General features: G+C 44.0%; 1 protein-coding gene across 2 annotated transcripts in view; it reads right to left on the bottom strand.

The window, feature by feature from the left end:
* Window positions 1-744: 744 nt before the first annotated feature.
* Window positions 745-22,326, bottom strand: part of SIDT1 (SID1 transmembrane family member 1) — an 88,474-nt gene continuing 66,892 nt past the window's right edge. For both annotated transcript variants that reach the window (XM_012787531.3, XM_012787532.3), the window contains exons 15-26: window positions 22,023-22,096; window positions 20,741-20,864; window positions 20,407-20,524; window positions 17,846-17,982; window positions 17,097-17,205; window positions 14,192-14,206; window positions 13,126-13,202; window positions 9,659-9,705; window positions 5,940-6,045; window positions 5,748-5,858; window positions 4,298-4,411; window positions 745-2,220 (exon numbers count right to left, since the gene is read on the bottom strand). In XM_012787531.3, the coding sequence (XP_012642985.2) occupies window positions 2,158-2,220; window positions 4,298-4,411; window positions 5,748-5,858; window positions 5,940-6,045; window positions 9,659-9,705; window positions 13,126-13,202; window positions 14,192-14,206; window positions 17,097-17,205; window positions 17,846-17,982; window positions 20,407-20,524; window positions 20,741-20,864; window positions 22,023-22,096 (1,095 nt within the window). In that variant the 3' untranslated portion in view covers window positions 745-2,157. The remainder of the gene's footprint in view (window positions 2,221-4,297; window positions 4,412-5,747; window positions 5,859-5,939; window positions 6,046-9,658; window positions 9,706-13,125; window positions 13,203-14,191; window positions 14,207-17,096; window positions 17,206-17,845; window positions 17,983-20,406; window positions 20,525-20,740; window positions 20,865-22,022; window positions 22,097-22,326) is intronic.

The following is a 22,326-nucleotide window of genomic DNA, read 5'->3' as shown; positions in this document are numbered from 1 at the left end:
CTCCGTGACTGTCCTCGTCCCCTCCGCCCCAGCACTCATGCTAACCCCACGCTTGCAGCCGGGTGGCTTTCTTATGTCCTCCAACCACGAGATCAGTGCTGCAGAAAGAACAGCAACACGTACATTTGGAATTCATATTTATAAAAGCAGGCTTGGTCTCGGTTTTCAGTCCTGCTGCAGAGAAAAAACCTGACCACAATGTGTGACTTTATAGCACAAGACAGACATGATCAGAAAACAGTCAAGAATACGGAACGATCCATCTTTTCTACAGGGCACCCTCCCCATTTCCACTGACATTTCTCCCCAAACAAGTTACCAAGCAGGTAATGTATCTTGGCATTTACTCACTTCAGGCCATAGGGCTACTTGAGTGGACTTAGTGGTTTACATTTCCTCAGTGGGTCTTTTTTGGATTAGAAACCATGAGTGCCTTAAAATAAAAGAATTAGGTCAAAGCAGCCATAGTTAAAACAGGTTCAAAAATTTTTTAGATGTTAGATTAACATGACCATTTAATTGGCAGCCTTCACGTGGCCTATGGAAACCAACAATTTTTAAGGAGTAAAGAATAACGGAGGACCACATATAAAATTTGGGGACATTTAGAAAAATCATTACATTTTTCATTGAAAGCATATTTGTGTTTTTGAAATCAGAAAAACTTGCTTTCCAAACTTCTGAAATGTGTTTTTGAACACTATGCAAATATTGTAGATAAAGAATCATATTTTTTTTTTTAAAAAAAAGAATGTCTGATCCATTTGTCTGGTGAACGATCAGGAAAGCAGAGGTGAGAGGTGACTTCAATTTCACAAGCAAATATACATGCATGCGCACGTCCGTATGTCTATTGTCTGATTACATCATACTGCAGGCAACAAGGGAGCCTGGTCACAATGGGACTTCTCAGAGGCAGAGCTGCCAGGCTGTGCGTGACTGGAACTGGGACACTGAGCTTTTCAACACCTTAAAGGGGAGAGAATGGGAGTCAGATGCCACCAAGAGACAACGCTTAATTAGCTGTGCTCTTTGCAATGAGAGGGGAAGAGGAAAATGTGTTCATCCTGAAGAGTTCTAAATACTTCTAAGAACTTCAGGGAGAAAGTGTGGGACCCTGATGTACACAAAATGACAGATGAGGGGCTCTGACACGGAGGACCCTTAGGGTAGAACACTTATTTCTTCCCCAAAGGTGATGTGGGCACAGCGCCGAGCTGTGTGAATCGTAGGGCCAACTAAGTGTTGTTTCCTGTGCTGAATCGGTCCTTACGGTGATGCCTGCCTGCCTGCTGGTGCCGTTGCCAGTCTCTTGACACTGGCGGTCATTTCCCGTGCTCGTCCCACTGCTAGAAGAGTTTAGCCCGTTTCCCCTTCCACCGTGGAGCTGCCCAGGAGTCTATGGAGTACCAGGGCCTTTCCAAGAAGTGGGTTGGGCAGAGTGATGGGGTCCACACAGCAGTGAGATGAAGACACTGAGATGAAGATAAGTAAGCACCAGGCCTTGGTCCCAGTGACAAAGCCCAATCCTGAGTTCCTCCAGGAATGTCAGGAACCTGGGGAAACATCCGGCGCTCCGTTCCTTTGGAGGCGGCGACCAGCTGGCGCTGCTAGAACGTCTGTCACAGTTGGGTGGGGCGTGGGTCCCGCCTCTCCACCACACTCTGAGGAATCACATCCTCCCAGGACCTCGGAGAAGTGAGCTGATGCTTTGTGGCATCTAGAGAAGCAGATGCACAGAGGCGTGGAGCGAGCCAAGGCAAACTTTTTGGGTGGGGAGTCTGAGCTGCCTTTCTAGGCAGGGCGGCGGCTGGAGGGAAGGGGCAGCAGCATTTGCCATTGCTGGCCGGTGGCAGGGCTCCCAAGGGAGTGAATCAACGTGGAGGCAGCCTCTGTCCTTGTCTCACTCACAGAGCTGCAAACAGCAGGAAGAGGCGAGGGTTTCTCTGCGGCTCAGGTTTGCCTCTGCGGCATGTCTCCCCTGCTGCCTCCTTCCTGCAGGTTTAGGCCTCTCCCACTCCTCCTTCCTGTGTGAACGCGGGGTTGACCCTACAGAGGGTGAGCGGTTGGCAGTGGTTGCTTTGCTGTGGTCACTGTATTTGCCTTGAAACAGCACCAGGATTGGTCGCTCCCTCTCCCCGTCTTAGTGCTAGAGGCTCAGAAGACAGGGATCTGGTCTCTCCGAACCACATCCAGGTCATCATCCAAAGTTAACAAAACCTGAAATGAGAGGAACAGAGAGATGAAAGGATTGCACAGTCACTGTCACATGAAGAAGTCACTGCTTTCTCTCTGAGACTCCAAGACTGGAAATTGAATTCTCTTCCTCATTTTCATGTCTTCTGCAGCTCTCTGCAATACCTTGCTCTTAATAGGCATTTGTTATAATTTTATAGTTCATTTGTCAGTTAACTCAAATATTGCTGAGGGTTCATTGTGTGCTATTCTAGATACTGGACATACAGCTTGGAAAAAAAAAGACAAAAATCCCAACTTGCAGCTGGGCACTGTGGCTCACTGGGCGTGAGGCCTGTAATCCTAGCACTGTGAGATGCCAAGGCAGGAGGATTGCTTGAGCTCACGAGTTCGAGACCAGCCTGAGCAAGAGTGAGAGCAAAATCCTGTCTCTAAAAAAAACAGAAAAATTAGCTGGGTGTCGTGGCACATGTCTGTTGTCTCAGGTACTCAGGAAGCTGAGGCAGAAGGATCACCCGAGCCCAGGAGTTTGAGGCTGCAGTGAGCTGTGATGATACCCATCTACCCAGGGTGACAGAGTGAGACTCTGTCTCAAAAAAAAAAAAAAAAAAAAATCCCAACTCGCAATGGAGCTTACATCCAAGAGAAGAGAAGGGGTCTGGGCCTGGTGACTCATGCCTGTAATCATAGCACTCTGGGAGGCCAAGGGAGGACGATCGCTCAAGATCAGGTGTTCGAAACCAGCCTGAGCAAGAGCGAGATCCTGTCTCTATTAAAAATAGAAAGAAATTAATTGGCCAACTAAAAATATATAGAAAAAAATTAGCCAGGCATGGTGGTGCATGCCTGTAGTCTCAGCTACCTGGGAGGCTGAGGCAGAAGGATCGCTTGAGCCCAGGAGTTTGAGGTTGCTGTGAGCTAGGCTGACGCCATGGCACTTAGCCCGGGCAACAGAGTGAGACTTTGTCTCAAAAAAAAAAAAAAAGAAAAAAAAAAGAGAAGGGTTTAGACATACAACAAATACATAAATAAAATAGAGTTTGTTAGATATAGTATTATGTGCTAAGGATAAAAATTAAACTAGGAAGGAATATTAGAAGTATGGGGTGTGGGGAGGTAAAAATTATTTGATAGGGTGGCCTGGGAAGTCATTACTTAGAAGGGGACATTTAGGTCAAGACCTAAAGGAAATGAATCCTTATTGCATAGAGCATTTCTATATAAGCAATGTACCCTCCTACTCCCCACATGGAACTTTTAGCTCCACTTTTGATGTTTCTGTCTCTAAAGAAGGTGACTATCAAAAACAAAAGCCATAAGGAATGTTTGTACAAATTGGTTAAACTTCCCAAACTGGCCACTGGAGGGCAGCCCTGCTCCACTCCTGAGGTTATGTGGCAGGCCTGAGACCGCCTAGAGTGGCCGGTGCTGGGAGCCCAGGAGTCAAATAGGGTTGTTAATTGTCAGTTGAACCCCTGTACATCACAGACTTTTAATCTGGAAAAGTCAAAATTACGATTAAAGGATGCTGGGAGCTGTCATCCAGTGTTGACATAAATGCACGTGGCTTCTGAAAAGGGGCTGGACAAAAAATAAAGGGAATACAAGAGAGATTTGGGACAGACTGGTTAGAAGGCAACAGAGGCCTGGCTGCTGTCCTGAGCCACTCTAGGAATCTGTAAAATATTTGTGAACTATTCAGTGAGACTGGAGGGGGAGGAGGAATGACAGCATGGCATGAGAAGGAATAGTCCAGTGTTATCGGAATTTTAGTGAAGGCCAAAAAGTGTTTCCTGGGGGAATTCTGAGCATGTGGGTGTAATAACCAATGTAGTCCAAATGTGCTATGCAACTTAGGGGAAATAATTTTGTCACCCTGTGTCTAAAAATATTGAAGGGTAAAAGAAAATAAGGAGCTACCCAAAGGATATAATATTTAAAAAAGAAACAAGATGGTCTCTGTACATTGAATTACAATGAGGAATTGGAAAGGGAAATTAGGAATATGAAAGAGGATGTCAGGATGAGCAGAAGAGAGAACAACGAGAGTATAAGATGTGAATGAAGTGTGTAGAAAGTAACAGAGACATGATAAACTCACCAGGAATGAGAAAAACAGGGCAGTAGCAGAGAGGAAGTGCCAGATGTCATGGTCATCGAAGAAATCCAGCAGGACACACTCACGGTTCTTCTCCCGGGATTCGGCTGGGGTTCCCTGGAGGAAGGTGAGGACATGGGCAGGATTCCCACAATTCATTTGTTTAGGGGATTGAGCATCCTGAAAACTACAGCAATGCTGATAGATGTCTGGCTTAAAAAGTCAGTTTCCAAGAAAATATACATCCACACAAAAACTTGTACACAAATATTCATAGCAGCATCATTCATTATGGCCAAAGAGTGGAAATAGCCTAAACGTCCATCAACTGATGAATGGATTGATAAAGTGTGGTATTAATACATCCACACATTGGAATATTGTTCAGCAATAAAGAGACATGAAGTCCTGATACGAGCTACAACATAGTGGAACCTAGGAAGCGTTATACTAAATGGAAAAAGCCAGACTCAAAGGCCACCTATTGTGTGATTCCATTTATATTAAATGCCCAGAATAGGCAAATCTATAGTGATAAAAGGCAGATTAGTAGTTGCATAGAGATCAGGGGTAGGGAGAAATGAGGAGTGACTGCTAATCTGTAGGTTTCTTTCTGGGGTGACAAAAATGCTCTAAAATCCATTGTGGTGATTGTCATGATGAAGAACTAAGACGTCTTCCCTGTTGTGCCTCAGATATATTCCTACTAGCACTCGGTTTTGCTATCTATGAAATGAAATGGATGTAATAATACCCACACCTGGGTCTTTGTTGATGGATGGTGATCAAGAGTAAGTGAGAGAAGATACCCACTAATCAGGGATTTTGCACAAGTTAACCATCCATTGGGCTCAGGATCACAATGCAACACATAATGAAGATCAAATCTGCAGCATATATAGGGCTCACAATTTTTTTTTTTTTTTAGTTTTTTTTTTAGATAGAATCTCACTCTGTCACCCAGGCTAGAGTGCAGTGACATCATCATAGCTCACTCAACCTCAAATTCGTGGGCTCAAGCGATCCTCCTGAATTACTGGGACTACAGGCACTTGCCACTATGCCCGGGTAATTTTTCTTTTTTTTTTTTGTTTTCTTTTTTTTTTTTTAGTAGAGATAGGGTCTCACTCTTGCTCAGGCTAGTCTGGCCCTCCTGAACTCAAACAATCCTCCCATCTGGGCCTCCCAAAGTGCTAGGATTACAGGTGTGAGCCACCACACCCAGTTGGGCTTACAAATTTACAAAGTGCTACCCTGAGGGCAATAACCACATGCCAGTTATTATGCATTTATGTGTGGATATTATAATCCATCCCTTTCAGAGAAAGCTTTCATTTTAGAGAAAGTAAAAAGGATAACAAGAAGAAAGAAATACATTAAGAGAGGGAAGTAGGAAGGTCAACAAGGCAAGGTGGAGAGAGCTTCTTTTTGGACAAGAAAACTATCCTCTTACCTCCCAGCTGCTGAGGTTCTGGAAGAAGAAATACAGGGCGGCAGCCCACACCACAGCGGTGGCCACGATGCAGAAGAGCGGGACCAGGAGGACCTTCTCGGAGCTGCGAAGCTGTGGGTGAGAAGCAGATGCCGCCACGCTGGACCCGCCACCTGCCGGAGGGCGCAGCCGGCTCCCCGCGCCCAGGCTTACCTTCATGATGATGTAAAAGGCCAGGTACAGCAGCAGGTTGCAGATGAAGATGCCCAGCATGTAGGAAGCAAAGTCCCTGGGGCGGTATATCAATCCGAAGAGGGCGCTGGGGACAGGGAGGAATGTCGCCAGCCGTGAAGGTGGATTTGTAACCTCGTTGGCTTTTTCACCCCCTCATCCGTGTGTGTGTGTGTGTGTGTGTGTGTGTGTGTGTGTCTGGGGGGGATCATTAAACAAAACCACTCTAACATATCAGTAACTTTTTTTTTTTTTTTTTTTTTTTTTTGAGACAGAGTCTCACTTTGTTGCCCAGGCTAGAGTGAGTGCCGTGGCATCAGCCTAGCTCACAGCAACCTCAAACTCCTGGCTCAAGCAATCCTCCTGCCTCAGCCTCCCGAGTAGCTGGGACTACAGGCATGTGCCACCATGCCCCGCTAATTTTTTTTTTTCTATATTAGTTGGCCAATTAATTTCTTTCTATTTATAGTAGAGACGGGGTCTCGCTCTTGCTCAGGCTGGTCTCGAACTCCTGACCTCAAGCAATCCGCCCGCCTCGGCCTCCCAGAGAGCTAGGATTACAGGCTTGAGCCACCGCGCCCGGCCCATATCAGTAACTTTTAATTTATTACAAGAACATTCATTTCTAAAGACAATGGAAAGTTCTAAGTGAATGTGCTATAAACAATCATCTTTCCTCTTCGGTTGAAAAGGAGGGTTTTCCCCACGCCCTTCAGTTTTTCACTATTCTAAGGAACACTGCAATGAATAAATGAATACCTTTAGATATATTGGTTTGTTTTTTTAAAAATTTACTATTACTTCCTTAGAATAGATTATTAGAAGTAGAATTATCTCCATACTTGGCTTGATACATATTAACAAACTTTTGCTAGCTGTCCATGGTTTTAAAATTAATACTGAAGTTTAATTTAAGTTGGGGTTTAACTTAAATTTTGTTCCACTTTCTATTCAGTTGTAACAAACCCTTTATTAAATAACTCTTCCTTCTTGTTTTGAAATTGTTTTTAACAAATATATTAATAGATCCACACACATATTAAGAAATGTCTCTGTCTACATCTATAGCTCACTGAGTCTCTGTCCTTTCCATTCTGACTCACTGATTTACATTTCTAACTTATAATTTTGGATCAGTACCTCACTGTTTTATTATTGTTTTATAATATGTTAGGTTATCTGGTTAGGCTAGCCTGTGATATTCCATTTGGTAGTCACATGTAACTATTTAAGTTTAAATTAATTAAAAATTTAAAAACCTGAAAATCTAGTTCCTCAGTCACACTAACCACATTTCAAGTTGTCAATATCCATGCGCTAATCGTTATTGTATTAGACAGTGCAGTGTGGAGTATTTACGTCATTCTGGAAAGTTCTATTGGATAATGCTGGGCTAGTCACTATACCCCTCTGTCCCTCCTTCCTTCTATTAATCTTCTTTTTCAGAGATCTTTGAAAATTTTGCCTAACGAGGCAAATAAAATTTAGAATTATATCCTACTAACTTAATTACAATTCTAATTCTAAATTTATATATTAACTTGAGAAAGGATATATTTGCCATAGTTAATCTTCCCACCCGGGGCCTGACATCTCTCTTCATTTAGCTTTCCTTTGTGTCTCTTAATAAGGTAATTAACTGGCAGAAAGATTCTGCACATCTCTCAAAATTTACCCCTAAGTATTTTAAGTGTAAAGCTGTTATTAACGGACCCTCTTTTTGTTCATTTTGAACTCTAACCAACTTTGTTCTGTGCAATATAGGAAATTTTCTCCTCTCAGATTCTGAAATCTTCAGTTTGCCAAAATACTCTTGTACAACCTTCACTCAGATTCACCAATTATTAGCATTTTGCCACATTTGCTTTAGCATTCTCTCTCTCTTTCTCGCTCACTCGCTCTTCATACACACAAATACATACATACATACGTCTCCGTGTGTGTATATGGTATACACACATATATGGTATATACACACAGAAACCATTTTTCTTCTTTAGGACCATCTGAGTAACATTCATATTAAATCACTCCGTGTCTTTATAGAGCAACTGAGAGGGAGGTGACGCTCTATGGGATAGACACAGTGTTAGTGTGTCATTGCACCTCCTTCAGTCCTGTAGGCCCTGGTGTCCCAGGTGCTGTCTAGGAGGAGAAAGGCCATTTGCCTTATCTCATGAACAGATCGTGGGTTTGGTATCGATCATGTGAGAGGCAGGTGGTTCAGAGCCCTTGTACAAGCAGGTGGTTCAGAGCCCCTGGGGTCATAGTCATCAGTTGTTCATCACCATGAAGTTGGTCCCTTTTCTCCCACCAGCACCCTGAGTCACGAGACTGTGGAGTCTGCTGCTAGGTTGGTCCAGAAGAGCACGGCAGGGGACTGTTGCCCGAAAATCCCCTCATCTCGACTTGCCCCCAAGTAAAGGAGGGAATCCTGATGCCAAGGTAATCCCTGGGGTGACATGGGAAGTTTCTTCCAGAAACATATGTCCCCCCAAATAAGACTCAAATTCTCATGGCTTGATTCTGGCTTCCCCTGAAGGCATGCCTCTTCCTCCAGTCAGCTGTGTGTCTTAATGTGCGCTAGGAGTAGGGAGTCATTTTTCTGTCAAAGGTCACTGACCCGGAGAAGCACATCGGCTAAGAGCCACACATAAAAGCCACTAAACTTACTTATTTTTTGAGTGATCAATAAAATATCTCACTCATTCAAATGTTTGAATTGAGAATGGGTTGCATAAAATAATTTGGGCTAGCAAAAATATGTGTCTGTTGTACTGTTCTTTTTTTTTTTGAGACAGAGTCTAGCTTTGTTGCCCAGGCTAGCGTGAGTGCCATGGCGTCAGCCTAGCTCACAGCAACCTCAAACTCCTGGGCTCAAGCAATCCTTCTGCCTCAGCCTCCCGAGTAGCTGGGCCTACAGGCATGCACCACCATGCCCGGCTAATGTTTTCTATATATATTAGTTGGCCAATTAATTTCTTTCTATTTATGGTAGAGACGGGGTCTTGCTCTTGCTCAGGCTGGTTTCGAACTCCTGACCTCGAGCAATCCACCTGCCTCAGCCTCCCAAAAGTTAGGATTACAGGCGTGAGCCACTGCGCCCGGCCCTGTTGTACTGTTCTATTGGGAGGCCATTTGAGGAAAAAAAGCCAAGGGGATGATGGAGACAAAAAGAGGAAGAAGAATGATATAGAGGGGGCAGGAAGAAAGAAACCCAGAGGGAAGGAAAAAAATAGGGAAAAGATTTGCTCTCTGTCTCACACATACATATTTAGTAAGAAAGAAATTTCTATAGAAAAGGATGCCTACTGGGTAACCTTTATGGATAGTTCTATAAAAGAGTTTAAAATTTCATTGTGTTTTTGCAACAATTGGTATAACACCTGGCTACTTACCTATCCATCCATCCTTCCATCTATCTGATCTATCCACATAGATTTAACAAGTTTTGATGTTTATCTTGTTAAGCAAATGAACTCTATGCATCAAGTTTTTAAGAGAGGTTGCAATCGGTACACGAGAGTGTCCTATTGCCTTCCTTGCAAGAAGAAAAGTATGTTTTTTCAAGTCTCTAGGGCAAGCAGTCCTGCCTTCTCCTTAATTTCAGATTTCTTCATAAAAATGACAGTCCAGGAAAGCTAAATCATGGTGCTACAGACATTAATAAAGATAAGAATGTGTTTTGTGAGACTACTTACAAGGACCAGTTAACCAGATTCCCCACAATGAGCAACACCATTCTGTCCTGGAAAAGAGGAAAGAAAACATCACACGAGAGGCTCTACATACTGCTTTTCTTAACACCTACTGCGGTGAAAGCACCAACTATGGAAAAACAATTGTCTTGGTGAAAAAACTTTTCTACAGTTCTAAGAGGGCCTTGCTTATGTTCCGACATTAATCCTCTACCAGGACTAAACGGCCAGGCTGCTGACTGCAAACAGACCTGACCTGGTCCCTGTGAAAGAAAATGTGGTTGGCAAAGCAGGACTCTGGCTGTTTCTCCCCAGTGTTTAGTGGGCACCTGGACCCGGTTCTCGGTGGGGAGGTTGGTGATGAGTGATGATTACTTAGTCGTTAAAGGAATTCTGCCACTGGTGCTGTGTAACGGAGGACTGCTTCTCTGGGTTGTCCTACTTGGTAGCCTGTATTGCAACTCTTACTACTGAGCTGTAGGAAGTTAGTTTTGTATGCATTACTTGGGCTCCAAAAATGTCCTGCAACTCTCAGGCTCCTGTTTCTACAACACACAGTTTTTTTTTTTTTTTTTTGAGACAGAGTCTCGCTTTGTTGCCCAGGCTAGAGTGAGTGCCCTGGCGTCAGCCTAGCTCACAGCAACCTCAAACTCCTGGGCTCAAGCGATCCTCCTGCCTCAGCCTCCCAAGTAGCTGGGACTACAGGCATGTGCCACCATGCCTGGCTCATTTTTTCTATATGTATTAGTTGGCCAATTAATTTCTTTCTATTTATAGTAGAGACAGGGTCTTGCTCTTGCTCAGGCTGGTTTCGAACTCCTGACCTCGAGCAATCCGCCCGCCACGGCCTCCCAGAGTGCTAGCATTACAGGTGTGAGCCATTGCGCCCAGCCCAACACACAGTCTTAACATGAAAGTTATTGAGTGAAAGAGAAAATAGAGAGAAAAGGACCATCTTAAATGACAATTACTCTCCCAGAGATTTATTTGCAATCTGTTTCTGTTCCTTTGCATACTACTTAAAACTTTTAGGTGAGATTTGATTAGACTTTACTTCGCAAAGACACTTATCTACTATTTAAAAGCAGTGGTTCTTTGTCTTTGTAGGTGATCCATCCAATTTGGAGGAAATGTTTTCTTTTAAAGAAACATTAATTCACCTATTAGAATGCCAAAATCCAAAACATTGACAACATCAAATGCTGCCAAGGATGTGGAGCGATAGGAACTCCCATTTATTGCAGGTGGGAAGGCAAAATGATACAGCCACTGTGGAAGACAGTTTGGCAGTTTCTTACAAAACCAACTATGTGCTTACCATACCATTTAGCACTAGCTCTCCATAGTATTTGCCTGAATGAGTTGAAAATTTATATCTACACAAAAACCTGCACATGAATGTTATAGCAGCCTTATTCACACTGATAATTACCAAAACTTGGAAACAACCAAGGTGTCCCTCAGTAGGTGAATGGGTAAACTGTGGCACATCCAGACAATAAGATGTTATTCAGTGCTAAAAAGAAATGAGCTCAAGGCGGGGCGGGTGGGGGGCATGGGCAATATACATATCCTTAATACTTGTACCCCCATAATATGCTAAAATAAAAAACAAAATAAAATAAAATAAGAAATGAGCTATCAAGCCATGAAAAGACATGGAAGGAACTCAAATGCATATTACTAAATGAAAGAAGCCAATCTGAAAAGGCTACGTACTGTATGATTCCAGTTACATGACATTTTGGAAAATGCAAAACTGTGGAGACAATAAGAAGATCAGTGGTTGCCAGGAGTTAGGGGGAGGGAGGGATGAAGCATAGAGGATTTTCAGGGCAGTGAGACTGCATGATACTATAATGGTGGGTACATGTCATTATATAGTCCCCAAACCCATAGAACATACAACATCAAGAGCGAACCCTGATGTGCTGTAGACTATGGATTGGGTGACAGGGATGTGTCAGTGTAGGCTCATCAGTTGTAACCAATGTGCCACTCTAGTGTGGAACGTCAACAGTGGGGGAGGCTGTGTGTGTCGGGGGGCAGGGGCAGAGGCTGTATGGGAAATCTCTGCACCTTCCGCTCAATTTTGCTGTGAACCTAAAGCTGCTCTAAAATATAAAGTCTATTTTACAAAAAGGAGACAGCCTGCATCAATGGATGTAAAAAACAAACGGAAACACTACTTGCGCCTGCTGGTTCACAGCAAAGGCATGCTTAACTCTCAGAATACTCACGCATCATAATGGGCTTTGTAATTCTCCCCTGAATAAAACCCTCCAGGCTTAACTCCCTCAATTTTTTAGTGCCTATAGTTCCTGCCCAAGCTCTAGAGGGCTAAAAGATTCCCATATTCCTTTATGTAAAAGTCCTTCTGATTATAAAGGCTCAGGAGTACTTACTAAACCCCTGTGTACCAGGCCACAATAATAATGCCACTGGTTCTGACCGCAGCACTGTGCAAAGGCTGGGGCAGTGGGCTCAGAGGAGGTAAGTAGCCTTCCCAGGTAGCCAGAGAGCTAAGACAGAGCTGGGACCAGGGCCCTGCTCTCTGGGCTCAGTGTAGAAGTATATAATATACTGAAAACTACAAGGGCAAAGTTTTTTTTTTTTTGAGACAGAGTACTCTGTTGCCCGGGCTAGAGTGCTGTGGCGTCAGCCTAGCTCACAGCAACCTCCAACTCCTGGGCTCAAGTGATCCTCCTGCCTCAGCCTCCCGAGTAGCTGGGACTACAGGCATGTGCCACTATGCCTGGCTAATTTTTTCTATATATGTTTTTAGTTGGCCAATTAATTTCTTTCTATTTTTAGTAGAGACGGGGTCTCGCTCTTGCTCAGGCTAGTTTTGAACTCCTGACCTTGAGTGATCTGCCTGCCTCAGCCTCCCAGATTGCTAGGATTACAGGCGTGAGCCACTGCGCCTGGCCAAGGGCAAACTTTTAAAAGTATTTTTCAACCATCAAGCAATAACCACAGTTTTAAAAAATATTCTTGCTCACTGTAAAAGTCAAACAATGCAGAAGTGCATAATGTGGAAGTGTAAGCTCCTAATGAAAGTGATTGGAGTGACCACGTGTCCCAGTTTGCTGGGGATGACCCTGGCTTATGCCTGCTGTCTTGCTGTAATTATTAAGAGTGTGCCCTTTCATTTTCACAAGAGCACTTCTTTGGATGAGTATTTATGGAGATACTCTGTCTTGATCCTCCCCATAGCAATTAGCACTGTTTAACGGTTGGGCACATATATTTTCTTCTTTATATACCAGCAAATATTTCATTAAGAAAAATGGCACCATCCTAGCTTGTTTTTTATGAAAAAGAGAAAGCAACATGCTTCTTCCCCTGCTAACTGGACCTCAGCCACCCCCAGCCATCTGGCCCTCTTGACTTCAGGAGCCTTGAGTGACAGCCCTAAGCCTGCCCCACCCGCAGTTTCCCTACCAAGGAACACAGGAGCACGCACATACCATGTACAGAGGCCGGCTGCACTGCTGGACACAGTCCGTGTAGAACACCATAGCTGCCCGCCGGAAAATTCCCAAATCTGCCAATGACACAATCACATGGTCAGACGGCTTAGTAAGAGAAAACACAGATACTCTGAAGTGTCCCAAGCTTTTGGCCCAAGTGGGGCCAGGATGATGTCATCTTCACTTCATTAAAATGCATTGGAATGCTTTGCACCTAATATGTGAACGATAAATATTTGCTTTAAAAAATGATGTTGTCAAGGAAGGGGTGCCATATCCATGCATCACACAGCAGAAAGGCAAGCAAGACGCACACTCCCGATAAGCGCTTGCAAATAACACGAGGGGTGGCCGGCCCTTATTCTGTCTCCTTCAGCTAAGCTGCCCTGTGTTTAGTTTACTCAGATGGGGTTTCCTCTATAGCAGAGGTGTTACAGGACCCCTCAGATCCACCTTGAAACACCCGCTCTCCCCAGAGGATGGGAAATCTTATCACGTAAAGGTGGAAATCTTATCTCATAAAGGTTCAAATCTATATTTCTCAAGGTGGTTATAAATCAGTAAGAATCGAACCAAGGGATCCTGGACTTTACCAAGCGTGTTCAGAAAGCCCATCTGTACTAAAACAATAATCAAAGGAATGTAAGTTAAGATGGGGAGAAAAAGACAGGAAAGGTTTTTGTAAATGCAGTTTTCGAAAGGACAGTATGAAATGCAGCAAGTGTGCGTGTTGTGAGTTACACGAATGGTGTCAGGGTCAAAGGCGGGGCTGTCCTTCTGTGAGCACATCACATGCAAGTCGGGGTCTGCCCAAAGCAAGCTTTTCAGACAGTGTGGATCCCAGCTCTGTCTTCTCAAGGTGACCCCTGCAGTTAATTTAACCAGGGGGGAGAGGCCTGTCCCCCGACAGCCCGGCAGGCTGGGTTGGGTGCAGCCTGCCCCCTCCCAGGGAGCCTTCCCAACTTGGGCAGGGTGTTTAGGGCAAAGAGCCGGCAGGACAGCCAGGTGGGCCGCTTTGATAAGGAAACACTCTAGAACCCTGAGAAGGGTGGCTGAACATTACCTGGGTCAGACACATCTGAATCAATGGGAAGCAGAGAAGAAATGAGAGAGAGAGAGAAAAAAAATGATTTGTAAGAAAGCAGCCAAAACAGGTAAACTACTGCTCATTTTATTTTTTCTCAAAATGGATGACTTTAATTTTGTTTTCTGATTGTTACAGCAATGTTTTCTCATCAAAAAGAATAGACTCTTTTCCGCCTGTGTCTAACATTCAGAAGTTTACTACTCCTCAAATAGGAGGCCAGATTACCATGCTACCCCTTTCACTGTCTACCCCAGGTATGACTTGGGAACAGTCCCTTTGTGAATAAGTCCCCCTTCAATCTTTGTATGTAACATCTCCTCTCTGTTGGAACCCTGACAAATTATTACATGGTCATAATATAATATGTTAAATTCCTCTTCTTTTAAAAGTTAAAGTAATTTAGTATTGCAAAATTGCATGAGGCAGAGTTGGTATAAATATAGTAAAAGCTTTTCTCTGTGGTTATTATCATTACATACATGCATATTCAGGTTTATTTTTCCAACTCTGGGAGAAACCAGAACAACAATGCTCCAAATTAGTTTCTTTTTGAAAGTGTGGTTTGACTAACTGAACTTCACTCACCTTCTGTCTGGAAGAGGGGCATGACCAGAGCACCACACCAAATGTTCTCCCCAGCTGGCTAAGGGAAATGGGGGATTTGGAGCTCCACTGGCTATGTTCGTGCCAGAGATAAATCTGCTGAGTGTCCCAAAAGGGAAAACTACACTGCAAAAATGAGCAAGTGTTTTATTCAGTCTCCTAGTCTTAAAGCCACTTGTTTATGTTTTATGTAGAAACAAGCCACTTGTTTCTGTATTGCTCTCAGACCTGGGCAAGAGGGGTCCCATATTTTAGAGAGCTCTTATTCCCTCATGAGGGAGGAATCTGCAGGGCAAGAGGATTATTCTTTTGCCTTCTGGATCACATTCAGAATTTCTGGACTCCACAATCTCCTGCCCAGATGGGTCTGAGCCTGCTCTTAGGCCCTGCCTCTCCTGCCCCCAAATCCCCGGTCCATCTTCTTGAGGGTGGACGGACCACTAGCGCACACCTCTGGGCAAGGAAAGTTGCGGCTATTTGTGGGGGACGTGGCTGGATGCTGGATGTTGGGCAAAGATGTCCATTTGCACACCTGTGAGACCTTTTAAGACATAGGACAGAACAAGAGGTAGGAAGAAAAGAGGGGAAGGGGCTGGGGACCAGCTTTCCTGCACAGCTATGTTCTGGAGTATTCTTTTGAGAGACCAAGAATTCTCAATTTGAACCTAGACCTTCTAGGTATATGAATGTATATTATATTTTACCATTTTGTTAGTCCATCCATCTTTTCCTTCCTTCCTTCCTTCCTTCCTTCCTTCCTTCCTTCCTTCCTTCCTTCCTTCCTTCCTTCCTTCCTTCCTTCCTTCCCTTTCTTTCTTCTTTCATATATTTAATAGCTTTTCAGTCTACTTTATAACTTTGAAATTCTTATACATATAGTATGCAGGATTTTATTTGGACTCTAGTTCTGGGCTCTATAAATATTAGGGGTGGACCTATGTTTACACATAATAATTTGTCTTGAAATATACAAAAGAATATTTAAGTCTGACTTCCTGGGACTTACAATGCTTTGATAAATTTAAATGCTCTAAAACAACTTGAATCTGTTCCCCTGTATGATGACCAAGAGCAGGTTGCAAGCTGATTCTTTTTGTCTTTTTTTCTTTTGAGACAGGGTTTCACTCTGTCACCTGAACTAGAGTACAGTGACATCATCATAGCTCACTACAAACTCAAATTCCTGGGCTCAATCAATCTTCTTGCCTCAGGCTCCCGAATAGCTGGGACTATAGGTGCATGCCACCACACCCAGCTAATACTTTCTATTTTTAGTAGAGACAGCATCTCACTCTTGCTCAGGCTGGTCTCAAACTCCCAGCCTCAAGTAATCCTCCCTCCTCGGCCTCTATGCTAGCATTACAGGCATGAGCCACAGTGCTGAGCCCACAAGTTGATTTCTGTAGAACAATCAATGCTCCTTGATAAGTTCATATTGTTAGAAGGAGTTCGGCAGGTGCCCTGCTTTTCAGATTGGCAAGTTGGCGACAAAAAGTTCCAGCCCTAGAATCTGAAAATATATTATTCATTCTTGACAATCATTTAGCATGGTTAGAGAAATGTTCCTTTTAAAAGCTGCAAACTGGGCCGGGCGCGGTGGCTCACGCCTGTAATCCTAGCACTTTGGGAGGCCGAGGCGGGCGGATTGCTCAAGGTCAGGAGTTCGAAACCAGCCTGAGCGAGACCCCGTCTCTACCAAAAATAGAAAGAAATTAATTGACCAACTAAAAATATATATACAAAAAAAAATTAGCTGGGCATGGTGGCGCATGCCTGTAGTACCAGCTACTCGGGAGGCTGAGGCAGCAGGATCGCTGAGCCCAGGAGATTGAGGTTGCTGTGAGCCAGGCTGACGCCACGGCACTCACTCTAGCCTGGGCAACAAAGTGAGACTCTGTCTCAAAAAAAAAAAAAAAAAAAAAAGCTGCAAACTGAAAAATGTTCCTCTAGGTGGAACTAGTGTTATGACAATCGTACCATTCTCTGAATGCACTTTCAAAGTGGTGGATTGTAAAGTGTTTGCAACTGGGAGCTGGAGGTATGCCTCAGCTGGGAGGCATGGCAAGCTTAGCTTCTCGCCTGAACATAGAACTTGTGATAATAGCCTATTGCAATCCTATAAGGGAGAGGAACCTCTTGGAGAGAATATATGCAATTAAACAGCACAGGATTCAGAGCACATGACCAGTAACCTTTCATTTAGGATGAGTGAAGGCAAGGTCTGCTTTTTCACAGTATGTTAATCTATGTGTTTAGTATAGGACAACAGGTGACTCACCTATCTTGAAACGGCCCATGTAGTAGATCTGGGTGCTGAGGGCCAGAGAGGCCAGAATGTGGATTGCAGAGAAGATGACCCAGAACCACACGTCATTTTTTCCAAACACCTAGGAGTAAAGATGGAAGTTACCTTAAACTGGTGTTTTTCCCGGAGAACTCACTAAAATCATTCTCTCTCTTATGTAAGGATTCAGAAACTGAGCTGAGTGTGCATTGTGTTTTTTCCCCTTTCTCTCAAGCAGAACTCACAGGGAACCTACTGCACAGTGGGCAGGACGAGGAATGGCTAACTGGCCAAGTGGAAATCGAAAAGGGAAGAAATAGGGGAGGTAGCTGAACAATGGCAAGAGGTCTACAGTTGGGGCTGATGCTCTTCAAATAACTGAAAACAGCCAACACTAGTTGCCCATGCACATGTAGAAAGTGGTTTTTGTTCTTTCAAGTCAGTCTCTCCAATCAGGGTATATATCTCTATTCCAATTTCACGTGAGTCAGGCCCCAGCTTTATGTTAAAACTATTCAGGGGTACTTTTATAGGTGCCTAGTACATTATTAAAAATAACCAACTCAATAGCTAAATAAAAGTGTGCCACGAATGGATCAATGATGAGAGTATGCCATGAGCAGAGGATTACGGTTAATCCAAACCTGTTCACCTGAGCTCCAACAAACAAACAAACAAACAACAAGCCTCCCAAGGGGGCACTTTTTGAGAGCCAGACTGAAGGCAGGTGGAGAGGGACGCACCACTCCGAGGACGGTGAGCATGATGACCACAGCGAAGGAGGCGTAGGCCGAGTAGGCGCTGGCATTGATGTCCGGGTGGCGGGTCTGGTAGAGCTTCAGCATGCAGAGGCCCGCGATCATGTACATGAAGGAGGTGTCTGAGGACCCAGAGGAGGAGCCGAGAAGGTCAGGATTCAGTAAGCAACAGACAGATGACACTTTCTAGATTTTTCTTCAGCCTCTGAGTAGCCCTTCACTTCAGTCTACGGAGTACTGATTGCTGCCTGTGTGGAGACCTCCAACATGGCAGCCCCTCCAGACACAGTCTCCAGGCAGAGCCCACACACTGCACTTCTAAACACCCCCAAGGCTATTCTGAATTCACAGAAGCAAAGCATCTGATTTAACAAGTAACTCCTATTTCACAGAAGAAAAGTATTTCGATATGATAAATAATTGACTATCCTCACTTTCAGGGCTATTTGCATTTTAAATGCTCTTGTTCAACAACAATAACAAAAGAATCCCTAATGGTGATAGTTTAGGCAGCATGACAATAAAATGAGTCCCAGATGGGTGTAGGAGGTCATTCTCAGCATTCTGGAATATAACCACATTGATCACTGCACATACAGAGCTTTATAGCCTAGTGATAGAAAATAGCTAGAAATTAAACGTAGCTTAGCTGCATTAGAATTATGAAAATGCAAATTAAGACAACAATGCAGTGCCCCATATGACTCAACAATTTAACAAAAAATTTAAATGTCTGACGGTAACAAATTGTTAGTGATTATGTGGGAAAATGGGAACTCTCACACAACTAATGGGAGCGGGAATTAATGCTCTGGAGATAAATTTGTCAATTTTCGGTAAAATGGAAGCTGCACAAACAAGGTGACTCAAAATTCTATTTCTAGGTATCTCAGGGAGCCTCTCGCACATGTGCACAGAGACATATACAAAGATGCTCGTTGCAGCATTGCCAATAATAGCAAAATATTGGCAACATCTAAATGTGGTTCAATGGAAGAACTGATAACTGTAATCTGTTTTTATTATAGGATATGACAACTCTTAAAAATGAATGAACTCCCTGTCCTTGATTCATTTTTTTTTTAAACCTCTGTTCTGGCTTCTCAGTAGTGTCCTTGATTGAATATTGATAAACCTCGCAAACATATTGTGAATTGGAAAAAGAAGGTTGCAGAACACATTGTGATTGATTAATATCAATTTGCTACAAATGTAACACAATTATAAGAAGAAACTGGAAGGCAAATACCAAAGTAATCATAGTTGCTGCCTCTGGGGAGAGAGGGAGGACATTAAGCTTCCGAGGTGCTTCAAAACAGGGCCTCAACTTTATCACAATGTTTTCTTTCTTAAAAAGTAGACCTAAGGCAAATATTTTAAAATGTTGACATTTGTTCATCCTGCATGGTGAATGTTATTGTCTGTAGTTGTCTCCATGAAAGATGTCACCTAATTAAAAAGATTAAATGTGGCAGAGAAGTTCTGTGGTGCTCTGAGTTAGCAGGCAGAGGCCAGAGCACACACATAACATGACCATTTTAAAAATCCTTATCCTTGAGTGGAGAGGACATTGTTACTTGCCTACTACCATCAGCTCCTCCCTTTCTCCTTCTTAACAGCATCTCAGTGCTAACTCAATATCCACCCCCTTTTCAATTCAGAAGTGCACCCAGCCCCAGCCCCTTTGCTTCAGGAAAGCTAATCCCACCCTTGGCTCCATGGATGGGTCTGATTGGTCTGAAGGTGATCCCACCTCTTTTGCTGATTGGTGCAGCAATCCAGGCCCAAGCCAACCAGCACTTAGGGAAGGATTCAAAAATAGGGTCATGACTGTTTAAGCTACTGAGAGGTGAGGGGATGTTATCTGGGGCTTTCTCGAAAAGAAGCTTCCTTGCTCTTAAGTGAAGACTCCTGGGAAGCCAGCTTGCTGCCTCCTCAGCAATTGTGTATGTGTGTGTGGGAACTATTAATATAAAGTCAGGACCTTCTATAGCTATGTTTGCTACCATGAGAGAAGACAGCCTGAGGACAAAACCAACATACAGACCCTGTGCAAGCAAAGGGGTTACAGAGAAATGGGGCCAGAGCCAGGAGGTAGATCAACCACAATCCCTTTCTACCTCTGGACTTTCAGATTGTGAGCTGATAAATGTCCTTATTATTAAATCCAATCTGAATTGGGTTTTCTATTACTTTCATCCCGAAACAATCTAACTGCTCAATGAGGCCAAGTTATACCAACGGACCTTTCTAGAAGTCTGTGGATTCTATCTGACTTGTTGCCTAAAGCTTAGCCCATTGCCTGCTTTCAAATCTAGCCATGGGATCATCTTCCAGGGTTGAGCATTTTCTAGTCTAAAAGGTGGTCAGAGAGAAACAGTGGTACAACATGTGGAAACCATGCTCTGTGGTGAGGTGCTCTCAGATCACTTCAGCTCACATAAAATGCCATTTACGTCTTGCAAGCATGACTTTGGCATTTGGGGGATGGTCCCAGGATAAGACTCATAACTCAAACCTGTGTAGTAAATATAAGTTCTAATTACCAAATTGGAAGTTGGAGTAATTAGGGCAGACATGGTAACAAGCGCTGAGCACCCCTTCCATCATCAATGCGATGCCCATAGCATAGAAGAGACCGAAGTGTTTGGGAATCCCATACTCCTGAAAAAGGAGAAATGTGGTCAATAGAAAAGATACCAATTGGTGAATAATTCAGTTTGTCATTAATCTGGAAGCCCATGCTTCTGGCCCCATATGATTCATTACACATAATATATTATCACACCATCAAGTCAGATGTCCCTCCCTTTTGCAGATCCCATTTGGAACCACAACCCTTCATCGCTCTCTCCTCTGATTTACCCACTCTGTCCTCACCATAGCAAAGATGTCCTTGGCTTCCAGGGCTCTTCGATGGAGGATGTCCCGGCGCAAGACTATCAACAGGAAGAGGAAGCCCAGAAGCACGTGGCCCAGGTTACTGAGAATGTTGTTGAAGGCACTACAGGGATGAGTGAGAAGCCATGAGAGAGGCAAGGCAATCCCAGGGATTCAGAGAATGAATGAATGCATGAAGGAGCGAGTGAACTCAGCATTCAGCATTTTCTACCACTAAATATTTCCCTAAGGTTTCAGGATCAGAAAATCATTAGAAATCCTCTTTAACCTAACTCCTTTATTTTATGATGCTTACTTAGCCTATGACAATTTATCTGTTTCCTCTCAGGGATGCCTGCTCAGCTTCCTACCACCTGCCCAATCTTCTCTTGTCCCAGTGGCACTGGCACGGCATGATCTTGGGAAAGAGAGCCGCTCCGAAGGTAGGCAAGTGTTTCAGCCACACGGGGAGAGTGAATTCTCATAGGTGGACCCATGTTAAGTGTCAATTTTCAGCTCTCTAATTGCGAATTTCAGGATAAGTGTCAGCCGATCACAGCTAGCAGCTTTATTACAGGAAACTGAGGCTGGTTCATCCGTGGAGCAACAAGCCAGGCTCCCACCCAGGCGCATGCTCTTTCCACTTTGCCAAGTTCTGGTGGCGAGGGCATGGCCTTGGAGGGGTCCAGGCCTGACAGCACTAGCAGCTGAGGGACCTTCAGCAAATCCTTACCTGTCTTCATCTAAAACTAGGGGTAGGCCCGGCGCCGTGGTTCACGCCTGTAAACCCAGCACGCTGGGAGGCCGAGGCGGGTGGATCATTTGAGCTCAGGAGTTCTAGACCAGCCTGAGTAAGAGTGAGACCCCATCTCAAAAAAATAAAATAAAATAAAATAAAATAAAATAAAATAAAATAAAATAAAATAAAATAAAATAAAACTAGGGGTAACAGCGTCTGCCTCATGAGACTGTTTAATGGATTGAATGAGACAACAGGCTGCCAGCTCCTGCCTGTGAACAAATGCCCTCACGGCTGGTCCCTGACATTTTCAGAATCATCACTACCCTCTTCCCAGAAGCCATCCCCAGGCATGTTTCCCGGGGCCCTCCTACAGGAATGAGAGAAGCATACCTGGACTCAACTTCTTGGTTTAGTTCCTCTTTACCCTTGGCTGTGGTCGTTTTCCACAGTTATTTTTAACATTTTAAAAAACTGAAATCACAACATTAGACAGAAAGGCATCTTTCAATGCCTCACGGGCAACCAGAGGACTGGGTTTACCTCAGGACGCCCAAGGGGTGTGCACAGAGGAAGTTGTAGTAACAGATGTCCTGGTTGCCAGTGACATTTACCACCTGTAAAAGCAAGAGTGAGAAGAAGAAATGTGGTTTTTCTCGGTCCTCTGAGTCCCAGCCTGAAATCACAAAGACAGACAGGGCTCCTCCCGGGGAAGCTCTGCCAGGGATTTATGGGGTAACCAGTGCTCCTTCCCAGCAGGGATGCTTCACTGTCTGCCACTGCGACACCTACAGGTGCACTTCCCTTAATGTTACCATCTTGCGTGGAAGGGAAATAATTTGTGTGG

The sequence above is a fragment of the Microcebus murinus genome, chromosome 1 (assembly GCF_040939455.1).
Source record: "Microcebus murinus isolate Inina chromosome 1, M.murinus_Inina_mat1.0, whole genome shotgun sequence".
In the NCBI taxonomy this organism is placed as follows: Eukaryota; Metazoa; Chordata; class Mammalia; order Primates; family Cheirogaleidae; genus Microcebus; species Microcebus murinus.
The sequence above is the reverse complement of the archived record's forward strand: the minus strand, read 5'-3'. Positions and strand labels throughout refer to the sequence as shown.